The sequence below is a fragment of the Aythya ferina genome (assembly GCF_964211825.1).
Source record: "Aythya ferina genome assembly, chromosome: 24".
Taxonomy (NCBI): Eukaryota; Metazoa; Chordata; class Aves; order Anseriformes; family Anatidae; genus Aythya; species Aythya ferina.
In genome coordinates, this window is record NC_140322.1 from 1233203 (window position 1) to 1250437 (window position 17235).

A 17235-nucleotide genomic window follows, 5' to 3' on the forward strand; every position below is an offset into this window, starting at 1 on the left:
CGCCCAGCGCTGATCTCACCGGCTCTCCTCCGCCGAGCGCCGCAGCCGAGCGGGGGCTGGCGCCCACCCAGCAGCTCCCCGGCCTCCCCGCTCCCACCCTGGTGATGCCACGGGGTCCCCAACCTCGTTACTGTCCCCCTTGTGCCTGGAGGGGGGGGACGCACGGCCACGTGCAGCGTGGCACCCGGTGGGCACCCAGTTCGTGCAGGCAGAGTCCCCCGGAGGGGTGGGTGTAGGGTTGGGGTGTTGTGGGGTGATTTGGGGCGCATTGTCCCCGTGCTGTCTGTGTCCAGCTCGCTGTGTTTTTGGGGACCCCTCCCAGGTCCCCAAAATTTTGGGGCTGGCTCGGGGCCGTGTTGCCCCTTGCACCAAAGCCCCAGCCCCTCAGAAAGCAGCCACCAGGGCGGTGATGCCGGGACGGGGCTTGCGGGGATGCAGCAACCAAGGGGGACAAAAGGGGGTCCCCGGGAGGACACCCCCTCCCTCGAAGCTGTGCTGTGGGGCACGGCGAGGGGCTCCGGGGCAGGACCCTGGGTGGGTGCCGGGGATGGCTGCAGGCAGGGCCGTGGCGCAGGCGCGGTGCGGTGACAGCCGGGGATTTAGTGCCCTCCCTGGGAAATTGGATTTGGTGCCTGTCGAACACGGCTGGGGAGAGCGGCCTCGTATATCCTCCGGATTTATGGCTGCCCCCAGGCTCCCGCGGTGACGGGCGTAATTCTGTCACGCCGCTCATGGGGACGGGTGGCCCCGTGGCGAGCTCGGCACCGTGGACGGAGAGAACCTGGGGGCAGCCCCCCAGCACCCCCCCTGGCCCCTGTGGGGTGCCCCGAGAGGAGCCGAGGGGCGCAACCGCCCCGTCCTTGGAGGAGCCCGAGGAGGGTGCCGGGCTCAGACAGGGTCACTCCGAGCTGAAGGCAAAAGTCGGTAAATTTGGGTCTGTTTTACAGCACCAATAAGTGTCAGCGCAGTCCGTGCACCTGCCTGGGGCTCGTATATCACCTCTGGGTGTGTTACAAAAGGGGCCACAGCCTGCCCAGGGCACGGCTGAGTGCCCCCTGCCTGTGCCAGGTGTCCCCGTGTCACCTCCCTCCGTCCCTCGGGGACATCACCGTGCCCTGCTGGCTGTGCTGGGGCAGCTCAGCGAGGCGCTTTGGGCTCCGTGTGCTGCGTGCCCACCCTCTGCCATGCCCAGGGGGGACACAAGTGATGTCTGGGGGGGGACACGGGTGCTGCCCGGCCCCAATGTCACCGCACCGTGCCCAGGATGAGTGCCTGGGAGCGTGTCGGTGTCCTGGGGACAGATGAGGGACACGGGGGTGGTCCCGGGGGGCCGGGCAGGAGGAAGGCAGGGCAGGTTGCCCCCCGCGCCCGCAGCGCGTGCCTCTCCGCCGAGCCCTCCACATGCCAGTTAATTTCACGCCAAGTGCTCTTGATGGATCTCTTGTTATTTTTGGTGAGCTGAGCCATAAATTTGTGCCACCTCACTGCAGCAATCTGTTAAGTGGGGCCGGGAGGAGCACCGCTGCGCTCCGCTAGCCGCGTGCCACGGGGGCGCGGGCACCCCGGGGATAGGGGTACCCTAAAGTGCACGGGTTTATTCCAGCCCAAATCCCCAAAAAGCAGGGGCTGGCAGAGCTGTGACATGTTTTGGGGGGTGACGAGTGTGCCGGGCCATCTCTCGCCTTCAGGAAGCCCCGTGGCATCCCTGTCCCAGCCTTAAAACATCGCTTGGCTCGCAGCATCCCGGTCCCATTCCTGCCCCTGCCCGCTCTCACCGGAGCTCTTCTCTCTTCCAGGCAATGCGGTTGAGGAGAACCAGAAGGTGAAAACCCAGTGGCCCCGGTCGGCGGACGAGCCGGGGGTCTACATGGCCCAGACAGGTACCGGGGACGGGGGCAGGGGGCGTTGGGCTCGGCCGTGGGCAGGGCGGCGGAGATGGAGTCACTTCCTTTGCTTCCTGCCCACAGACTGACTTAATTTGCTCCATTTATACATTTTTTTATTTTTTTTTTTCCCTTTGCACCTTCCTCCGAGGGTTGTAAAGCAGGCAAAAAAAAAAAAATCCATTAATTGTTTCGTTCAAATGTATTTATTTGGCAAATTCATCTGGGTAATTTGAGCGTGCCGCTGCCCCTCCCCAGCACCCCCTGATTTATGGGTCGAGGGCTCGCAGGCGAGAGGGGAGATGGATGGCCCGGGGCCGGGCTGTGTGCCTGGCATGCCGATCTGCACCCCGCTGTGCTTGGCTGCTCCTGGGTCCTGAGGTGCTGGGCAGGGCCACGGGGCCACCTTGGCCACCCCGAACGCTCAGCGGGCTGTGCTGGTTCCCAGCCCCGTTTCCAGCCTGGCCAGGGGGAACCAGGACCCCCGTGGGGTGAACGGCCCCGTCCCGAGCCCCCGCCTCGCCCTGGGCTTCCCGTGTGGCGCAGAGCCGCCGGTGGGCACGGGCACCTTGGTGGGAGCAGAGCCTGTCTGCAGGACAAACCCTCCCCTTCAGAGCCCTCCCCTGTGTCTTCCTTTTTAATTTAAACCGAGGGCCTTTTCCTCTGCCCTGCCCAACGGCTTCAGATAGATCATCAACCTTAATAAGAGCCAGGTGCTTGGAAATGTCAGCACCGCGGCTGCGCGGCGAGGGCGAGCGGTGCCGCCTGTGCCGGGCTCCTTTGTGCACCCGGGGGTTGCCCAGGACCCTGTCCTGGGTCACATCCTGCACCCAGAGCCCTGTGCCGGGCCAGATGCTGTGCCTGGGGTCCCTGCTCCGGGTTTGGAGGGCGGCAGCACCGTGCTGGGGGCTCCTTTGCCCTGCCTGCGCCCTCGGTGCCGCGGCACCCTCGGCACCTCGTCCTCGCTGCTCCCGGGGCCGGTGGGGACCCCGCGGGCTCCCCGGGCAGCCCCCAGCCCTCAGCCCACGTCTCCCCCCAGGGGACCCCGCGGCCGAGGAGTGGTCCCAGTGGAGCGTCTGCTCCCTGACGTGCGGGCAGGGCTCCCAGGTGCGGACGCGCTCCTGCGTCTCCTCTCCCTACGGCACGCTGTGCAGCGGGCTGCTGCGCGAGACGAGGACCTGCAACAACACGGCCACCTGCCCAGGTACCGGGGGGCACGGGGGGGGGGTTTCAGGGCCGGGACGGGGGTGGGGGACACGTGGGGACACGTGCTTGCGTGGGGGTCTCTCGGTGGCGTGGAAAATGGGGGTGCCTGGGGGCGCGCAGGGAGGGTGGCTTCGTGCGGCGGGGGCAGCAGGAGGAGCCCACCAGCTCTCCCCCCGTTGTGTCCCCTCCCCTGCTGCGGCAGCTCTCGGGGGTCCGTGGGGGGAGGCACCTGCAGGATGTGCCCCCCGTGCCCTGCCTGCCTTGCCCTGCTCCTCTTCGTCCTCATCTCCAGAGGATGCCAAAAACCTCGGGGCTTCCCTGGGGAAGTTTGGAGCTGGGGGAGAGGCAGGGGCTGGAGCCTGTGCCGTGGGGCTGAGGCCAGGGGGACTCGTGCGGGGCAGGAGGTGGCCGAGCTGCTCCAGCACGGTCCTGAGCAGGGGCGAGCAGGATGGACGCCTGCGGTGGCACCAGCAGTGCCCTGCCTGTCTGTCTGTCTGCCCACAGCGGGGTCCGTGTGTCCTGTGTGGGACCGCGGGGACCGGTGGGACCTCGGGGTGCAGCCGTGCCACCCCATCCTCTGGTTCTGGGGGGCTTTGCACCCCATAACACGTGGGTTCTCCCCTCGGTGTGGGGGCGCTGGGGCTGCTGGGGCCATCTCGGCTCGCAAAGCATCCTTTAGGACGCCTGGGAACCCCGAGTGCTTCCCAAGTGAGCTGAGCTTGTGAGTGCCACGCGTGCAGGGGCTGTGCCCGCAGCCTCAGTGCCAGGGCGAAAGAGGCTGTGCCAGGGCGAGCAACAGCACCACCGGTGCCTGCTCGGGGCCTTTGGGGCGTGCAGATGGGGAAGGTGCCGGTGCCGCAGGGCGAGGAGGGGAGCGGGGACCATGCCCAACCCTGCCGCAGAGCCGCGGCCGCGGGCACGAGGGGTCTGCGCCGCCCAGGACCCCTTTGGTGCCAGGAGGGAGGCGCAGGGGAGGCTGCAGCCCCCCCGCGGGGCCGTGCCGTGACGGCGCTGTGCTGTGTTGCAGTTCACGGCGCGTGGGAGGAGTGGTCCCCGTGGAGCCTGTGCTCGGTGACCTGCGGCCGAGGGGCCAGGACCAGGACGCGGCGGTGCGTGGCCCCGCGGCACGGAGGGAAAGCCTGCGAGGGCCCCGAGCTGCAGGCCAAGCCCTGCAATATCGCGACCTGCCCGGGTCAGTACCGCTCCCCCCCTCTCCCCCTGCTCCCTCCCGGCCTCGTCCCCAGCCCTGGGACGGCCGGGGAAAGCCACGAGCCGGGGAGCCAGGGCTTTGCTCCCGGTGCCGGGGCTGCAGTGGCGCACGGGACGGGCGGTGCGGCCGCTGTGGCACCGCCACAGGGACCTGGCACAGCCCAGGGGCACGGGGGGGGCGATGGCACGGGCTGCACCCTTCTGCCCCTATGGAGAACCAGCTCCGTTGGCCACGCAGGGGGACCTGGAGCCCCCCGCCAAGGGCAGGAGGGGACAGCCCCGGGGCACGCTGGCAGCTGGGGTGGCGCGGGGACATTGTGGGGCACCGGGAGGGGTTGTGGGGTCTGTGTGTGTGCGCGGGTGGCGGCGCCGTCGCTGTTTCTTCATTCTCCTGGCACAATCCCAGCCGGGGAGGCTGTTTTGGGGCCAGCAGGCTGCGGGGGCATCCCGCGTGCAGCCTGGCGAGGCTGGAGGCGGGCTGGGGGCACGAGGAGCAGGGGAGCGCCTGGGCTCAGGGTGCACCCACCCTGCAGCAGCTGTGGCAGGGCCGTGTCCCCACAGCACGGGGCTCTTGCCGTGCACCCTGCCTGCCCGCAGAGCCGCTGCCAGAGCCACGGGAGCTCCAACAGCTCCTTCCCCATCAGCCCCAGCCCCCACAGCAGCGCTGGGGCTCTGGGGTTTGGCGTGGAGCAGCTCTGGGGGCTCCCAGCGGGTCCCACGGGGCTCACCTGATGGTGCTGGGCGCCGTGGTGCTGTAGGATCAGCCGCTGTGGGGTCGGAGGGGCTGATCCCGGTGACGGGACCCCCTTGGTTGGGTCAGGGCTGGGCGCTGCCCTCTCCGGGCTTCGGCACGCGGGGCCGGCACGTGGCTAGGCTGGACCCGTTGCACGGGGAGCGGGGGGCACGGGCGGCGGGGAGACGGTGCCAGCGGCCCCGTTGGGGGGGGCACACTGATGCCGCTGTCTTCGTTGTCCCCGCAGTGGAAGGGCAGTGGCTGGAGTGGGGCGCCTGGAGCCGCTGCTCCGTCACCTGCGCCAACGGCACGCAGCAGCGCACGCGCAAGTGCAGCGTCTCGGCCCACGGCTGGGCAGAGTGCCGGGGGGCCCACGCCGACGCCCGCGAGTGCTCCAACCCCACGTGTCCCAGTAAGGCCCCCGCGCGCTGGGGAGGGAGTGGGGGGTGAAGCTGGGGGGGGCACGGCATGGCACGGCACACTGCGTCGTGGCACGGCGCATCGGATCCCAGCCGGGCTGTGAGTCTGCCTTAAAGCTGATGCGGTGTCACCCGTGGTGATGCCGGGCTGCTGGCACCCTGGGGTGTCACCGTTTGGTGCCGCCATCACCGATGCCAGGCTCATGGCACCCTTTGGTGTCACTGTTGGTGACGTGGTGGTGCCAGCGACCGCCCCCTTTGTGCCGGTTGCTGCCCCCAAACGTGTCCCAGCTGGAGGAGGAGGTGTCCGTGCTGGGCGTCCCTGCTGGCTCCCAGCTTTGTGCTGGGAGCTGTGGGGAGCTGTCGGTGTGCTCCTGGTGTGCTCTGGGTGTGCAAGCTCTTGTGCACGTGCCCGGGGCAGCTCGGTGCCCGTCCCACCACCCTGCTGCCTGCTGGGGCGCAGGGATGGGGACACAGGGCACAGGGAGTCAGCCAAAGGGCAGACCCCGTCCTCCTCCTGCCCTTCAGTCGCTGGCACAGAGGGAGGTGGGGGCTGCCCCGTGCCAGGGTGCCCTTGGGCTGCTGCACGGGGGCGTTGGTCTGGTTGGAAGGAGATTTTAAGCCATCGATCCGGGGATTTAATCCCCGCGGAGCTTTCCCCCCGCGGCACGGTGAGCAGCCGCAGCAGCACGGTGCCACCAGCCCTGCCCCGTCCCTGTCCCCCACCCACCACGCCGAGCCGGCCGTCCTGCGGCCGGGGGCCCCCACCGTGTCCCTGCCCCGCAGCCGACAGCAAGTGGGGCCCCTGGAACCACTGGAGCCTCTGCTCCAAGACCTGCGACACGGGCTGGCAGCGCCGCTTCCGCATGTGCGAGGGCACCGGCGTGCAGGGCTACCCCTGCGAGGGCACGGGCGAGGAGGTGAAGACCTGCAACGAGAAGAAGTGCCCAGGTACGGGGCAGCCCCCGGCGCCCACCCCCGGTGCCCGTGCTGCCCCTGACCCCCTCCTCTCGCCCCCCAGCCTACCACGAGATGTGCAAGGACGAGTACGTCATGCTGATGACCTGGAAGAAAACCGCCGCCGGGGACGTCATCTACAACAAGTGTCCCCCCAACGCCACGGGTGAGGGGCACGGGGAGGGTGGTCCCCAACCAGTTCCCCTTTCCGGGGGAGCTGCAGGGGACCGGGCGGAGGTGGGTGATGGGGACGTGGCTCTTGTGCTGCCCTCGAGCCCCCCCCTGCCCCTTGTGTCCCACACAGGGTCCGCCAGCCGCCGGTGCCTGCTGAGCCCCCACGGGGTCGCGTACTGGGGTGTGCCCAGCTTCGCCCGCTGCATCTCCCACGAGTACCGATACTTACATCTCTCAGTAGGTGCACGCTCTGGCATGGCCCCCCCCCGTCCCCAAGGGGTCCCCAGCCCCTGCTGCCCTCCCCTGCTGTCCCCAACCGGGACAGGGACCCCCTCGCCATTCTCTCAGGGGGGTTAATTCGTTGCCCTGGGGGTGCTGGCACCAGTCGGATGCCACGTGGGGACACAGACAGGTCCCCGGGTAGGGCTGGGAGGGAGGGAGGCTGGGAAGGACCCCCCCAAAATCCCCTTATCCCACTGCTGCCCAAATCTTTGCAATTAACTCCGCAGTGCCCCTGGCTCTGGGCGCGGCGAGGGGTCGGGGACACGGAGCACCTCGGGGGGGGGGGTGCTGGCAGCGGGGTGACACCCGTGTGTGTGTCCCCCCCCCCATCCAAGCTACGGGAGCACCTGGCCAAGGGGCAGCGGGTGCTGGCGGGCGAGGGCATGTCGCAGGTGGTGCGGAGCCTGCTGGAGCTCATGGCCCGCAAGACCTACTACAGCGGGGACCTGCTCTTCTCCGTGGAGATCCTGCGCAACGTCACCGACACCTTCAAGAGGGCCACCTACACCCCGTCCTCCGAGGACGTGCAGGTACCGAGCCGGGGACGTGGTGGAGGGGGGAGCACCCCGGGGAGAGGGGGTGGCAGCGGTCGGTGTCCCCCCCCCCAGCCCCGCTGACCCCCGTCCCCGCAGCGCTTCTTCCAGGTGGTGAGCTACATGGTGGACGCGGAGAACCGGGACAAGTGGGAGGACGCGCAGCAGGTGAGGGGCGAGGGGCTCAGGTGGGCGGTCGGGGTGGCCACGGCGTGTGTGTGCCCCCCCCCGTGGACACCCCCCTGAGCTGCTCGCCCTCCCGCAGGTCTCTCCCGGCTCCGTGCACCTGATGAAGGTGGTGGAGGACTTCATCCACCTGGTGGGGGACGCGCTGAAGGCTTTCCAGAGCTCCCTCATTGTCACCGACAACCTGGGTGAGTGGCGGGGCATGCGCGGGGGGCGCATGGGGGGCGCACAGAGCCGGCTGCTGACCCCCGCTGTGCCCCGGCAGTGATCAGCATCCAGCGCGAGCCCGTCTCCGCCGTCTCCAGCGACATCAACTTCCCCATGAAGGGGCGGCGGGGCATGAAGGACTGGGCTCGCAGCTCCGAGGACAAGCTCTTCATCCCCCGGGAGGTGCTGAGCCTCGCCTCCGCCGGTACGGCGCGCGGCATCGGCGCGTGGCGCACGTGTGAACGCCTGGGTGTGCACGCCCGGCGCTGTGCACACGCGTGTGAGTGTGCACCTCAAAGAGGTTGTGTGCGGGTGGGTGTGCGCGTGCGTGAGCGTGAGGCTCTGGGTGTGCGTGGGGGCAGGTTTGTGGCCGGCACATTTGGAAGCGTGTGCGACCGCGTGCGTGTGCGAGCGCGCGGGTGGCGTCCTGCCAGCCCTCGGTTCTGCAGCTCCGGGTGCCAGCACCCGTGTCGGAGGGGCGCGAGGCCTCTCCCCCGTGCCCCGAGCAGCCCCGTGGGCCTGCCCGTGTCTGCATTTGCTCGCCGGGTGCACGTGTGCCGTGCGAGCCCCCCACGCGTGTGCCGGGCGCTGGCTCCGCGCCGCTCCCCTCCCTTCCCCTCTCCCTGCAGAGCTGGACGAGTCGTCCCACTTCGTCATCGGGGCCGTGCTGTACCGCACGCTGGGGCTCATCCTGCCCCCTCCCAGGTGAGTGGGGCCGCCCCGCCGCCCCCACAACGTGTCCCCCTCCGTCCCTGTGACAGCCGCTGCCCCCTCCCCGCAGGTCCCCCCTGGCCGTCACCTCCAAGGTGCTGACGGTGACCGTGCGCCCGCCGACCAAGCCTGCCGAGCCCCTGGTGCTGGTGGAGCTGTCCCACGTCATCAACGTGCGTGTCCCCTTGTCACCGCTCCTGTCCCAGTTCTCCGAGGGCACCGGGGAGCCGGGCAGGTCCCCGGGGGGGTGCCAAGACCCCCCTGGGGGGCTGGCAGCGGGCACGCTGCTCACCCCCCCGTCTGTCCGCAGGGCACGTCCCACCCGCAGTGCGTCACCTGGGACTACTCCAGGACGTGAGTGGGGTTTTGGGGGGCAGCGTGGGCAGCCCCACTGAGGGGGGGGGGAGATGCTGGGAGATGGGGCAGGGCTGTCCCCGTGCCCGGGTGGCACCGAGTCCCCGGGGGAGGGACGTGCACGTGGCCGAGCCCCCCCCCAGCTGCGGGGTGATGTTCCAGGTATCGATTTGCTCCCGCGTGCCACCGGGGCCGGATGGCTCCCGCCTGCCAGATGCAATTTGTTCACACAGGGCTGTGGCAGGAGAGAGGGAAAGTAGGGCACGGCACGGGGCGGGGGTGCTGAGGGGTGGGGGGCAGCGCCTGCGGGTGCTCTGAGCCTCGGGGTCACCGGTGCAGCCCCGTGGGGAGCCTGGGGCACCGCAGCGTGGATCCTGTAGGGACAGAGAGGTGCAGGGCCGTGCTGAGCGTGGTGGGGCGCAGCCTGCTGGGGACACACGTCCCAGACCGAGGTCCCCATCCCCTGTGGCTGCGTCCCCACGGGGCTCCCCGTCCTGGCATTGTCCCATGCAGGGGTGGCCCAGGAGCCTTTACCCCGAAGGTTTGGCTTTGCAGAGGGTCCCTGTGCCGGGCGCAGGAGACCCCTGGGACTGCCTCAACCCCCCCAGCACTGCCCCAGCCCTGCTCCATCCCCACCACCCTCCCCCTGGGCCTGGCCCCCTCCCTCCTGCGGTTTCAGTTTGCCCCCCCCAGCCTGGATGGGATGATTAGGGACCAAGGCTCGGTGCCATGCAGCTCCCCGGGGAGGGGATCAGCACCTCGGGCCCTGCTGCGGGCTCAGGGCAGGCACCCCGGCCGGGGGCAGCGAAGGGTTAAGCGAGGGGCTGCGTTTGGGTCTGATCACTTCAAATTGCTCGCTCTCCCTCGCTCTCTCGTCCCATTAATCAGGGATCCTGGCTTGGGAAACTGGGACACGGAGAGCTGCCAAACCCTGGAGACCCTCCCGGCGCACACCAAATGCCAGTGCCGCCAGCTCGCCACCTTCGCCGTCCTCGCCCAGCTGCCGAGGGACCTGGTAGGGGACAGGGATGGCGCACGGGGGGGGGACACCAGGGGTGGGGGGTGCTCCCTGGGCTGAGGTGGGGGTCCCGGGGCAGGGTGGGGTGCACAGGGGCTGCAGGGACACGGGTGGCACGGGGGGGATGTCAGATTTGGGGGGCTCCCCAAGGAGGGGACCCCTGCGCCCCCGGCACCCTGAGGGTGCTGTGGGGTGGGGGTGGTGCTGCAGGGCTCCGGATTGAGGAGGGGTCAGAGCCACATGGCCCCGGCCCCCCCCACCCCATTGCTATTCCACCCACATCCCCCGTCGGCATGGAGATGGGCGCAGGGCCCCGGGAAGGCGCCTCGGCCGCGCCACCGCTCGTCCCCCTCCGTTGGCACACAGGGAGGGGGTCCCCAGCCAGGAGGGACAGAGGGGCACGGCAGGGGGCAGGGAGCAGCCACAGGGGGGGCTGGGCTCAGCCTCGCCCTCCCCCCTCTAATTCCCTGCCAGGCCATGGACCCCTCGGGCACCCCCTCGGTGCCGCTGATGATCGGCTGCGCCGTCTCCTGCATGGCCCTGCTGACCCTGCTGGTGATCTACGCTGCCTTCTGGAGGTGACCGCTCCTGCTGGGGACACTGGGGACCCCGGGGGGGGGGGGCGTGAGAGATGTGGGGAGGGGGCACGAAGGGGGACACGGCGTGAGGAAAAGCTGAGCTCAGCGTGGTTACGAGCAGCGTGCGGGGAAGGGACGCGGGGTGGGAGAGGTGCCCCGGCCGTGCGCTGTAGTCCCCGGGGGGGACACGGGGTGAGGGGGGGGACACGGGACGAGGAGGGGATGGCCCCATGCTGCTGCCCCCCCCCCAGGTTCATCAAATCGGAGCGCTCCATCATCCTGCTCAACTTCTGCGTCTCCATCCTGGCCTCCAACATCCTCATCCTCGTGGGGCAGTCCCAGATGCTCAGCAAGGTGGGCGCCGCGCCGCGGGCTGGGGAGGTGGGGGGGGGGTCCGAGCCCCTTGGGGAATTTGGGGTGGAGTGTGGGGGGGCTTCTCCCAGGGGCAGATTGGATTGGGATTAACTCAATCTGGGGATTAAACTCCCTGCGTGGCGGCGGCTTTGGCACAAGCCCCGGCCTGGCGTGGGAGGTTAACCGGCGCGTGGCCGTGCCGCATCCCCGGCGCAGGGCGTGTGCACCATGACGGCCGCCTTCCTCCACTTCTTCTTCCTCTCCTCCTTCTGCTGGGTGCTGACGGAGGCCTGGCAGTCCTACCTGGCGGTGATCGGCCGGATCCGGACACGCCTGGTCAGGAAGCGCTTCCTCTGCTTGGGATGGGGTAAGGGGGCAGGGGGGGGAGGCACCGCGCACCCTTCCCGCTACCCAAATCCCTCCGAGGGAAACCGAGGCGCGGGGGAGCGCAGGCTCCGTACCCCCCACCCCGCCTGGCCCCTTGGTGCCATGGGGAGCTGCCAAAAGGGTCCTGCTCTCTGTCCCCATCCTTTAGGGGTGTTCTGGGGGGAGGGGGGGGTCACAGCGCCGCTGCGCCCCCCTCCCCCTGCAGCTCGGCCCCCGTCTCCCCTCCCTCCTCCAGGTTTGCCAGCCCTGGTGGTCGCCGTCTCCGTCGGCTTCACGCGGACCAAAGGCTACGGGACGGCCAGCTAGTACGTGGGGCTGGGGGGGGCGGGGGCATCATGGCAGCAATGTAGGGTCAGGGGACAGGGATATGGAGCAGGGGGTGTCCCGTGTCCCCCCCCGCATCGCCCCCTGACACCCCCGGTCCCCGCAGCTGCTGGCTCTCGCTGGAGGGCGGTCTGCTCTACGCCTTCGTGGGACCCGCTGCCGTCATCGTGCTGGTAGGCTGCCCCCCCCTCAGACCCCAAAACCCACCCCACAAAGCTCCCCTTTAACTCGGGGGGGGGGTCCTTAACCCCGGCTCTGCACCCCCCTCAACCCACCCCCCCCCCCCAGGTGAACATGCTGGTCGGCATCATCGTGTTCAACAAGCTCATGTCCCGCGACGGCATTTCAGATAAGTCCAAAAAGCAGCGAGCTGGGTGAGTGCCCTGCGCCCCCCCCGGGGCTGTGCCGGGGCCACCGCGGAGCCCCCTCCCCTGCCGTGGGGTCTTTGGGGGGGGTTCAGGGGGGGGGGGCAGCCGTGGGGGTCCCTCGGGAGCGGGGGCTGAGCACGGGGCAGACTTCACCGCACGGGTGGGCGGCGGGACCGAGCCCAGCGCAGCCACAGCTGCTTACTGGGAGCTACTGGGGACGGGGGGGGGACACACACACACAGCGGATGGGGAGGGGGCGGCCACCCCGTGCGTCCCCCAGGGCTGGGGGGAGCCGCTCGCTGCGGACCCCCCCACACCACCAGGGGAGGGGGCTGAGCCCACCCGCCCGTCCCGGCTGCCGCTTGGCCACCCCCGCTCACCATTAACTGCTGTGCCCCCCCCCCCAACTAACCCGGCTCTTTCTCTCTCTTTCTTTTTTCTCCCCCCCCCCATTTGCTTTCTGCCCCTGTCCGTCCATCCATCCGTCCATCCATCCTGCCCCCCCCTCATTGCTGTTCCCTCCTCGCCTCTGCCTCCCCGCGTGGCCCTGTCCTGGCCGCGGGGCGCCGGGGGGGGGTGTTTTTTTTTTTGTTTTTTTTTTTTATTTTTTTATTTTTTTGCCTGGTGGTGGTGGTGGTGGTGGTGGTGGTGGTGGGGGCGCGTAGCTCCAAGCCCCCCCCCTGCGGCAGCCTGCTGCTGAAATGCACCAAGTGCGGCGTGGTGTCCAGCGCGGCCATGACCTCCGCCACCGCCAGCAATGCCATGTTAGTGCCCGCTGCGCCCCCCCCCACCCCACCCCGAGCACAGCCTGACGCCGGAATTTTGGGGAGGGGGGGGGGGTCCTGGAGGGTGGGGAGAAGGGGTTCGGGTGGGCTCTGGGCACCCCCTTTCCTCCTGGGGATTGGGGTCGGGGGGTCTTGCGGGCAGGCAGGGAGAAGGCTGAGTGCTCGGGGCGGCCCCCCCCCCGGGTGTGGGGGGCACGCGTGTCCCCCCCCCCACACCCCCCCGCAGCCATCACGCCCGCATGGCTTCCCGCAGGGTCACCTCATCGCCGCCGCCGGGGTGCGGGGGGCTCAGCCCCTCCTGCCCGGGGTTGGGGGGAGCGGGGAGGGCAGGATGAGGAGGGGGGGGGGGGGGGTGATGGGAGCATCCCCGGGACCCCTTTGGTGGCAAGTGAGCCCCCCCCCCCCCCCCCGGGTGCTGGCTGGGCTGTGTGGGGGGGGCTGTGACACTGCCACCCCCACCAGCCTGCTGGCCACGCTGCCAGGGGGTTGGGGTTTGGGGCCCCAAAAATAGGGCTGAAACCCCCCTTCTGCTGGCTGGCTCTGGGGGGGGGGGGGCTGGGGGTCACCCCACGGCCCCCCAGCACCACTGTGGGTCCGGCTCTGCGGGATGGGGGCACGCAGAGCCCCCGTCCCCCCCACCCCAATGCAGGGAGTGCCACCAGCACCCAGCCAGCGCCGGCACGGGGATGCGGAGCAAAAGGGGGGGACACTCGGTGCCAGGGGGATTTTGGGCACCGGGCTCTGTGCCACGCACGCGTGGGCTCCCTGGGGGGTGAGGGGGGGGTCTCGGGGCTGTGCCGGGGCCGCCCCCGTGGTGGTGGGCTCACCCCCGGCCCTCTCTCCCTGCCCCAGGGCATCGCTGTGGAGCTCCTGCGTGGTTCTGCCTCTGCTGGCGCTGACCTGGATGTCGGCCGTGCTCGCCATGACCGACCGGCGCTCCATCCTCTTCCAGGTCCTCTTCGCCGTCTTCAACTCCGTCCAGGGCTTCGTCATCATCACCGTGCACGGCTTCCTGCGCCGAGAGGTGGGGCGGGGGCACTGGGGGGGGGGGGGCTTTGACGGGCAGGGACCCCGGCTATGGGGCAGGGACCCCCGGCTTATGGGGTGCGGAGCTGAGGGGGGAACCCCACCCTGGGCGCGGGGCCGTGACCGGCTGTGTCCCCGCAGGTCCAGGACGTGGTGAAGTGCCAGGTTGGGGGGTGCAGGGGCGAGGAGAACGAAAACTCCCCCGACTCCTGCAAGAACGGGCAGGTGCAGATCCTGGTGAGTGCGGCAGCGCCGGCGCGGAGCGGGGCAGGGCCCCCTGCACGCCCTGCTGGACCCGGGGCTGCCCAAGATGCATTCACTTCCCCGCCTCTCTCTCTCTCTCTCTCTCTCTCTCTTTTTTTTCCTCTTCTCCTCTCTCTCTCTGTCTCCCTTTTTTCCCCCTCTTTCTGTGTTTTTATAGACAGATTTTGAAAAGGACGTTGACCTGGCGTGCCAGACAGGTGAGGTCCCCCAGGAAGGTGCTGGGGATGGGGACGCACGGGGATGGGGACGCGGTGGTGCCACTCCTGCCTGCCCCTCCAGTTTGTGGGGTGGGTGCAGTGCCGGCACAGGGGGGTCTCGGTGCCCCGAGGGCTTGCACGGTGCCGGCTCCGACCCGCTGCCTGCCCACAGTGCTGTTCAAGGAGGTGAACACCTGCAACCCCGCCACCATCACCGGCACCTTGTCCCGCATCTCCCTGGACGGAGACGAAGACCCCAAGCTCAACACCACCTCGGAGGGCGGCCTGGGTTTCTCCAACCTGCCGGGCAACATCCCCGCGCCCAGCATCCTGGTGCAGGTGCCCAAGATGCCCCCCAACGTGGTGGCCGAGCTGGGCGAGCCGCCGGCGCAGCCGGTGGGGCTGGAGGCGCAGGGCCCCGTGTACCTGTGCACCGAGAGCAGCCTGAGGCCCGTGGACTACGGCTGGCTGCGCGCCCCGGAGCCACCCCGGGAGAGCGACTACATGGTGCTGCCGCGCCGCAGCGCCAGCCTCAAGCCCTTCCAGCGGGACGAGGGGCAGCTGGAGGAGGGGGCCCCCGGCGGGAAGGGGCGGCCGGCGGGCGAGGGGGACGCCTACCCCAGCTTCATCTCGGTGGAGCACGTCAACGTGAACCTGAGCCAGCCCTACGGGACGGTGAAGCACCCCTACGGGCTGCAGTTCAAGCAGCACCCCACGGTGCGCCAGATCCTGGCCTCGGAGCTGGCGGAGCGCAGCCGCACCATGCCCCGCACCGTCCCCGGCTCTGCCATGAAAGTGGGGTCCCTAGAGGTGAGCGGGGGGGCCCTGGGGAGCAAAGGGGGACGGGGTGGGGGGCCTGCTGGTGGGCTGGGGGCGTGCATGGGGCTGGGAGCACCTTGGAGAGCACGCGCAACTTGTGTGCGCAGGGTTGCAGAGGTGCCCTGCTCCTGTGCTTGCTGCCTGGCATCCCATAACCTGCTCGGGGCTGGCTCTGCTCTGCCTGGGGCTGCTGGGCTCCTCCCCGGCCCTGCAAAGACTTTTTTCCCTTTTTTTCTCCTCCTCCTCCCCGCTGCTCCGGCCCCGTGCACCCCCTGCCAGAGGAAGAGGTTGCGGTACTCCGACCTGGATTTTGAGGTGAGCCACGCAGCGGTGGCACCCGGCACGGGGGGGGTGCCCACAGGCTGGCCCCAGCTCTGCCCTGAGCAAGGCTGGGGGAGCAGAAACCAAGCTCTGAGGAGTTTTACACCAGGCCATAAAAAAGCATTGGCTTTTGATTAAAATGCCAGCACAGGGTGGGAGAGTTGTAGCTGGCTTTATGGGAGGAGACGGAGCGTGGCAGCAGGGACTTTGCGTCCCCGTGTGGCCCGGGGATGGGGTCAGGGATGGGGACGGGGATGGGATCAGGGTGTGTGGACACGAAGTGACATCCGTGGGCCCTGCTCTCGCCCTGCAGAAGGTGATGCACACGCGGAAGCGCCACTCCGAGCTCTACCACGAGCTCAACCAGAAGTTCCACACGCTGGACCGGTACCGGGCCCCCACCGCCGGCACCTCCAAGGTGAGGTCCTTGGGGGGGGGGGGGGGGGTTCGCATCCTGCCCGGCCTCCCCTTTGCATGAACCGGGGTGCTCGGGGCGGGATGGGGGGAGCTGGGGCTGAGCACCACGTCTTGTCCCCAGCGAGAAAAGCGGTGGAGCGTCTCCTCGGGCGGCGGGGAGAAGAGCGCGGCCACGGTGAGTGCCGGAGGCTGGATGGACGTGGGGGGGCTGTGCCCCAGAGCTGGGGGGCTGGCACCGTGCACGGCGTGCTCTGCAACCCCAATTTATCCCGCAGGACGGGGTCAGCCCCGATGCGCAGCAGCCGCCGGCCGCGCCGCCCAAGCCCTGGAGCACGTTCAAGGCCATGACCTTGGGCTCCCTGCCCAGCGCCCACCGCGACCGCCTGGAGCTGCGCTGCGCCGACTGGGAGGGGCCCTGCCCCGGCCTGGATGCGGCCGACGGCGACTTCCAGACGGAGGTGTGAGCGGGGAACCCAGCGCCCTGCCCGCTGCCACCTTCACCCGGGGGCACCCCGCAGCAGGAGCAGCCCGGAGACGCCGCCTTCGCTCCGTCCTCCTCCTCCTCCTCGCTCCGGGGGGGTCCCCGCCTGTGGCCGTGCGGTTCCTCCTCCCCGCTGCTCCCCTTCCCGGGACATGGGTGCAGAGGGGGGCCACGCGCACCCCCACGCACCCTCACCGATCACTTGCGCACCCGCTCGGCACCCGCCCGGCCGCCCAGGCCCTGGCATCTCCGTTTTTTTTCTACCGGGACGTTTCTTCACGCAGTGCACCGTGTGCACGCGCGCGCGCGCGGCGGCCCCGGGCACCCCCGTGGCCGGGCGCCTTCGCCCCGTGGCCGCCCCCCTCCCAGCCGTCCCCACCGTCCCCTGTCCCCCCCCCAACCCCTCTTCCACGGGGCAGGTGCTGTCGTTGTTGGAAATAAAAGTTCACTCTCTGTGGTGCCGTGGGGCCGCGGCCGCCGCCTGCTGCTTCGTGTGCCACGCGCCGGGGTGGGGAGGGGGTGACGGCCACCCTGTGGGGACCCGGGTCCCTGGCATCCATCCTGCTGGCTGGAGATGAGCCTGCTCCCGTGCGCTGCTGGGCAAAGGAAGCGTGGTGTTGCAGGAGCTGAGCCGTAAATTACACGGTAATTAATCTGTGAGTACCTTCGGAGGCAATTAACGTGCAGTCGAAGAGGGAACGTGGGGCACCTTGTGCTGCCCCGGCTGTATCGGGGCTGGGGAAGGAGGGACCCGGCCATGGGGGGAGAGCAGAGGTGGGACCCAAATTTGGGGCAGCCCCCAGGGAGAGGAGCTCGGGGACTGACAAGGTTTGGGCTGTGCTAACTCCTGGTGTGCACCAGGGGCTCAGCACCGCAGAGCCCCAGCAGTAATCCCTAATGCACCAGGAGGGCTGTGCCGGTGGGAGGCACCCCCTGGGCACGGCTGGGGGGTCCCTGGCAGAAATCTGGACGTCCCTTGGGGCTCATTTTGGCAGGGACACGCTTGGCATGGGCTGGGGGGGAGCAGGAAGCACCCCACGGT

The 17235-nt window shown here is 69.6% G+C and overlaps 1 protein-coding gene across 12 annotated transcripts in view; it reads left to right on the forward strand.

The window, feature by feature from the left end:
- ADGRB2 (adhesion G protein-coupled receptor B2) overlaps nucleotides 1-16654 on the forward strand; it is an 88854-nt gene extending 72200 nt beyond the window's left edge. For 6 of the 12 annotated variants that reach the window (XM_084497097.1, XM_084497101.1, XM_084497102.1 and 3 more), the window contains 30 exons: nucleotides 1797-1880; nucleotides 2923-3087; nucleotides 4117-4281; nucleotides 5279-5443; nucleotides 6237-6401; nucleotides 6472-6573; nucleotides 6712-6818; nucleotides 7199-7393; nucleotides 7496-7564; nucleotides 7662-7770; nucleotides 7848-7994; nucleotides 8419-8494; nucleotides 8571-8673; nucleotides 8811-8854; nucleotides 9743-9869; nucleotides 10347-10450; nucleotides 10702-10804; nucleotides 11021-11171; nucleotides 11427-11496; nucleotides 11622-11688; nucleotides 11804-11889; nucleotides 12549-12647; nucleotides 13521-13692; nucleotides 13836-13931; nucleotides 14116-14155; nucleotides 14328-14965; nucleotides 15254-15289; nucleotides 15609-15713; nucleotides 15834-15887; nucleotides 15988-16654. In XM_084497097.1, coding sequence (XP_084353223.1) covers nucleotides 1797-1880; nucleotides 2923-3087; nucleotides 4117-4281; nucleotides 5279-5443; nucleotides 6237-6401; nucleotides 6472-6573; nucleotides 6712-6818; nucleotides 7199-7393; nucleotides 7496-7564; nucleotides 7662-7770; nucleotides 7848-7994; nucleotides 8419-8494; nucleotides 8571-8673; nucleotides 8811-8854; nucleotides 9743-9869; nucleotides 10347-10450; nucleotides 10702-10804; nucleotides 11021-11171; nucleotides 11427-11496; nucleotides 11622-11688; nucleotides 11804-11889; nucleotides 12549-12647; nucleotides 13521-13692; nucleotides 13836-13931; nucleotides 14116-14155; nucleotides 14328-14965; nucleotides 15254-15289; nucleotides 15609-15713; nucleotides 15834-15887; nucleotides 15988-16176 — 3833 coding nt within the window. In that variant the 3' untranslated portion in view covers nucleotides 16177-16654. The remainder of the gene's footprint in view (nucleotides 1-1796; nucleotides 1881-2922; nucleotides 3088-4116; nucleotides 4282-5278; nucleotides 5444-6236; nucleotides 6402-6471; nucleotides 6574-6711; nucleotides 6819-7198; nucleotides 7394-7495; nucleotides 7565-7661; nucleotides 7771-7847; nucleotides 7995-8418; nucleotides 8495-8570; nucleotides 8674-8810; nucleotides 8855-9742; nucleotides 9870-10346; nucleotides 10451-10701; nucleotides 10805-11020; nucleotides 11172-11426; nucleotides 11497-11621; nucleotides 11689-11803; nucleotides 11890-12548; nucleotides 12648-13520; nucleotides 13693-13835; nucleotides 13932-14115; nucleotides 14156-14327; nucleotides 14966-15253; nucleotides 15290-15608; nucleotides 15714-15833; nucleotides 15888-15987) is intronic. The other 6 variants (XM_084497105.1, XM_084497100.1, XM_084497104.1 and 3 more) reach the window with 5 other exon arrangements.
- The last annotated feature ends 581 nt before the right edge of the window (nucleotides 16655-17235 follow it).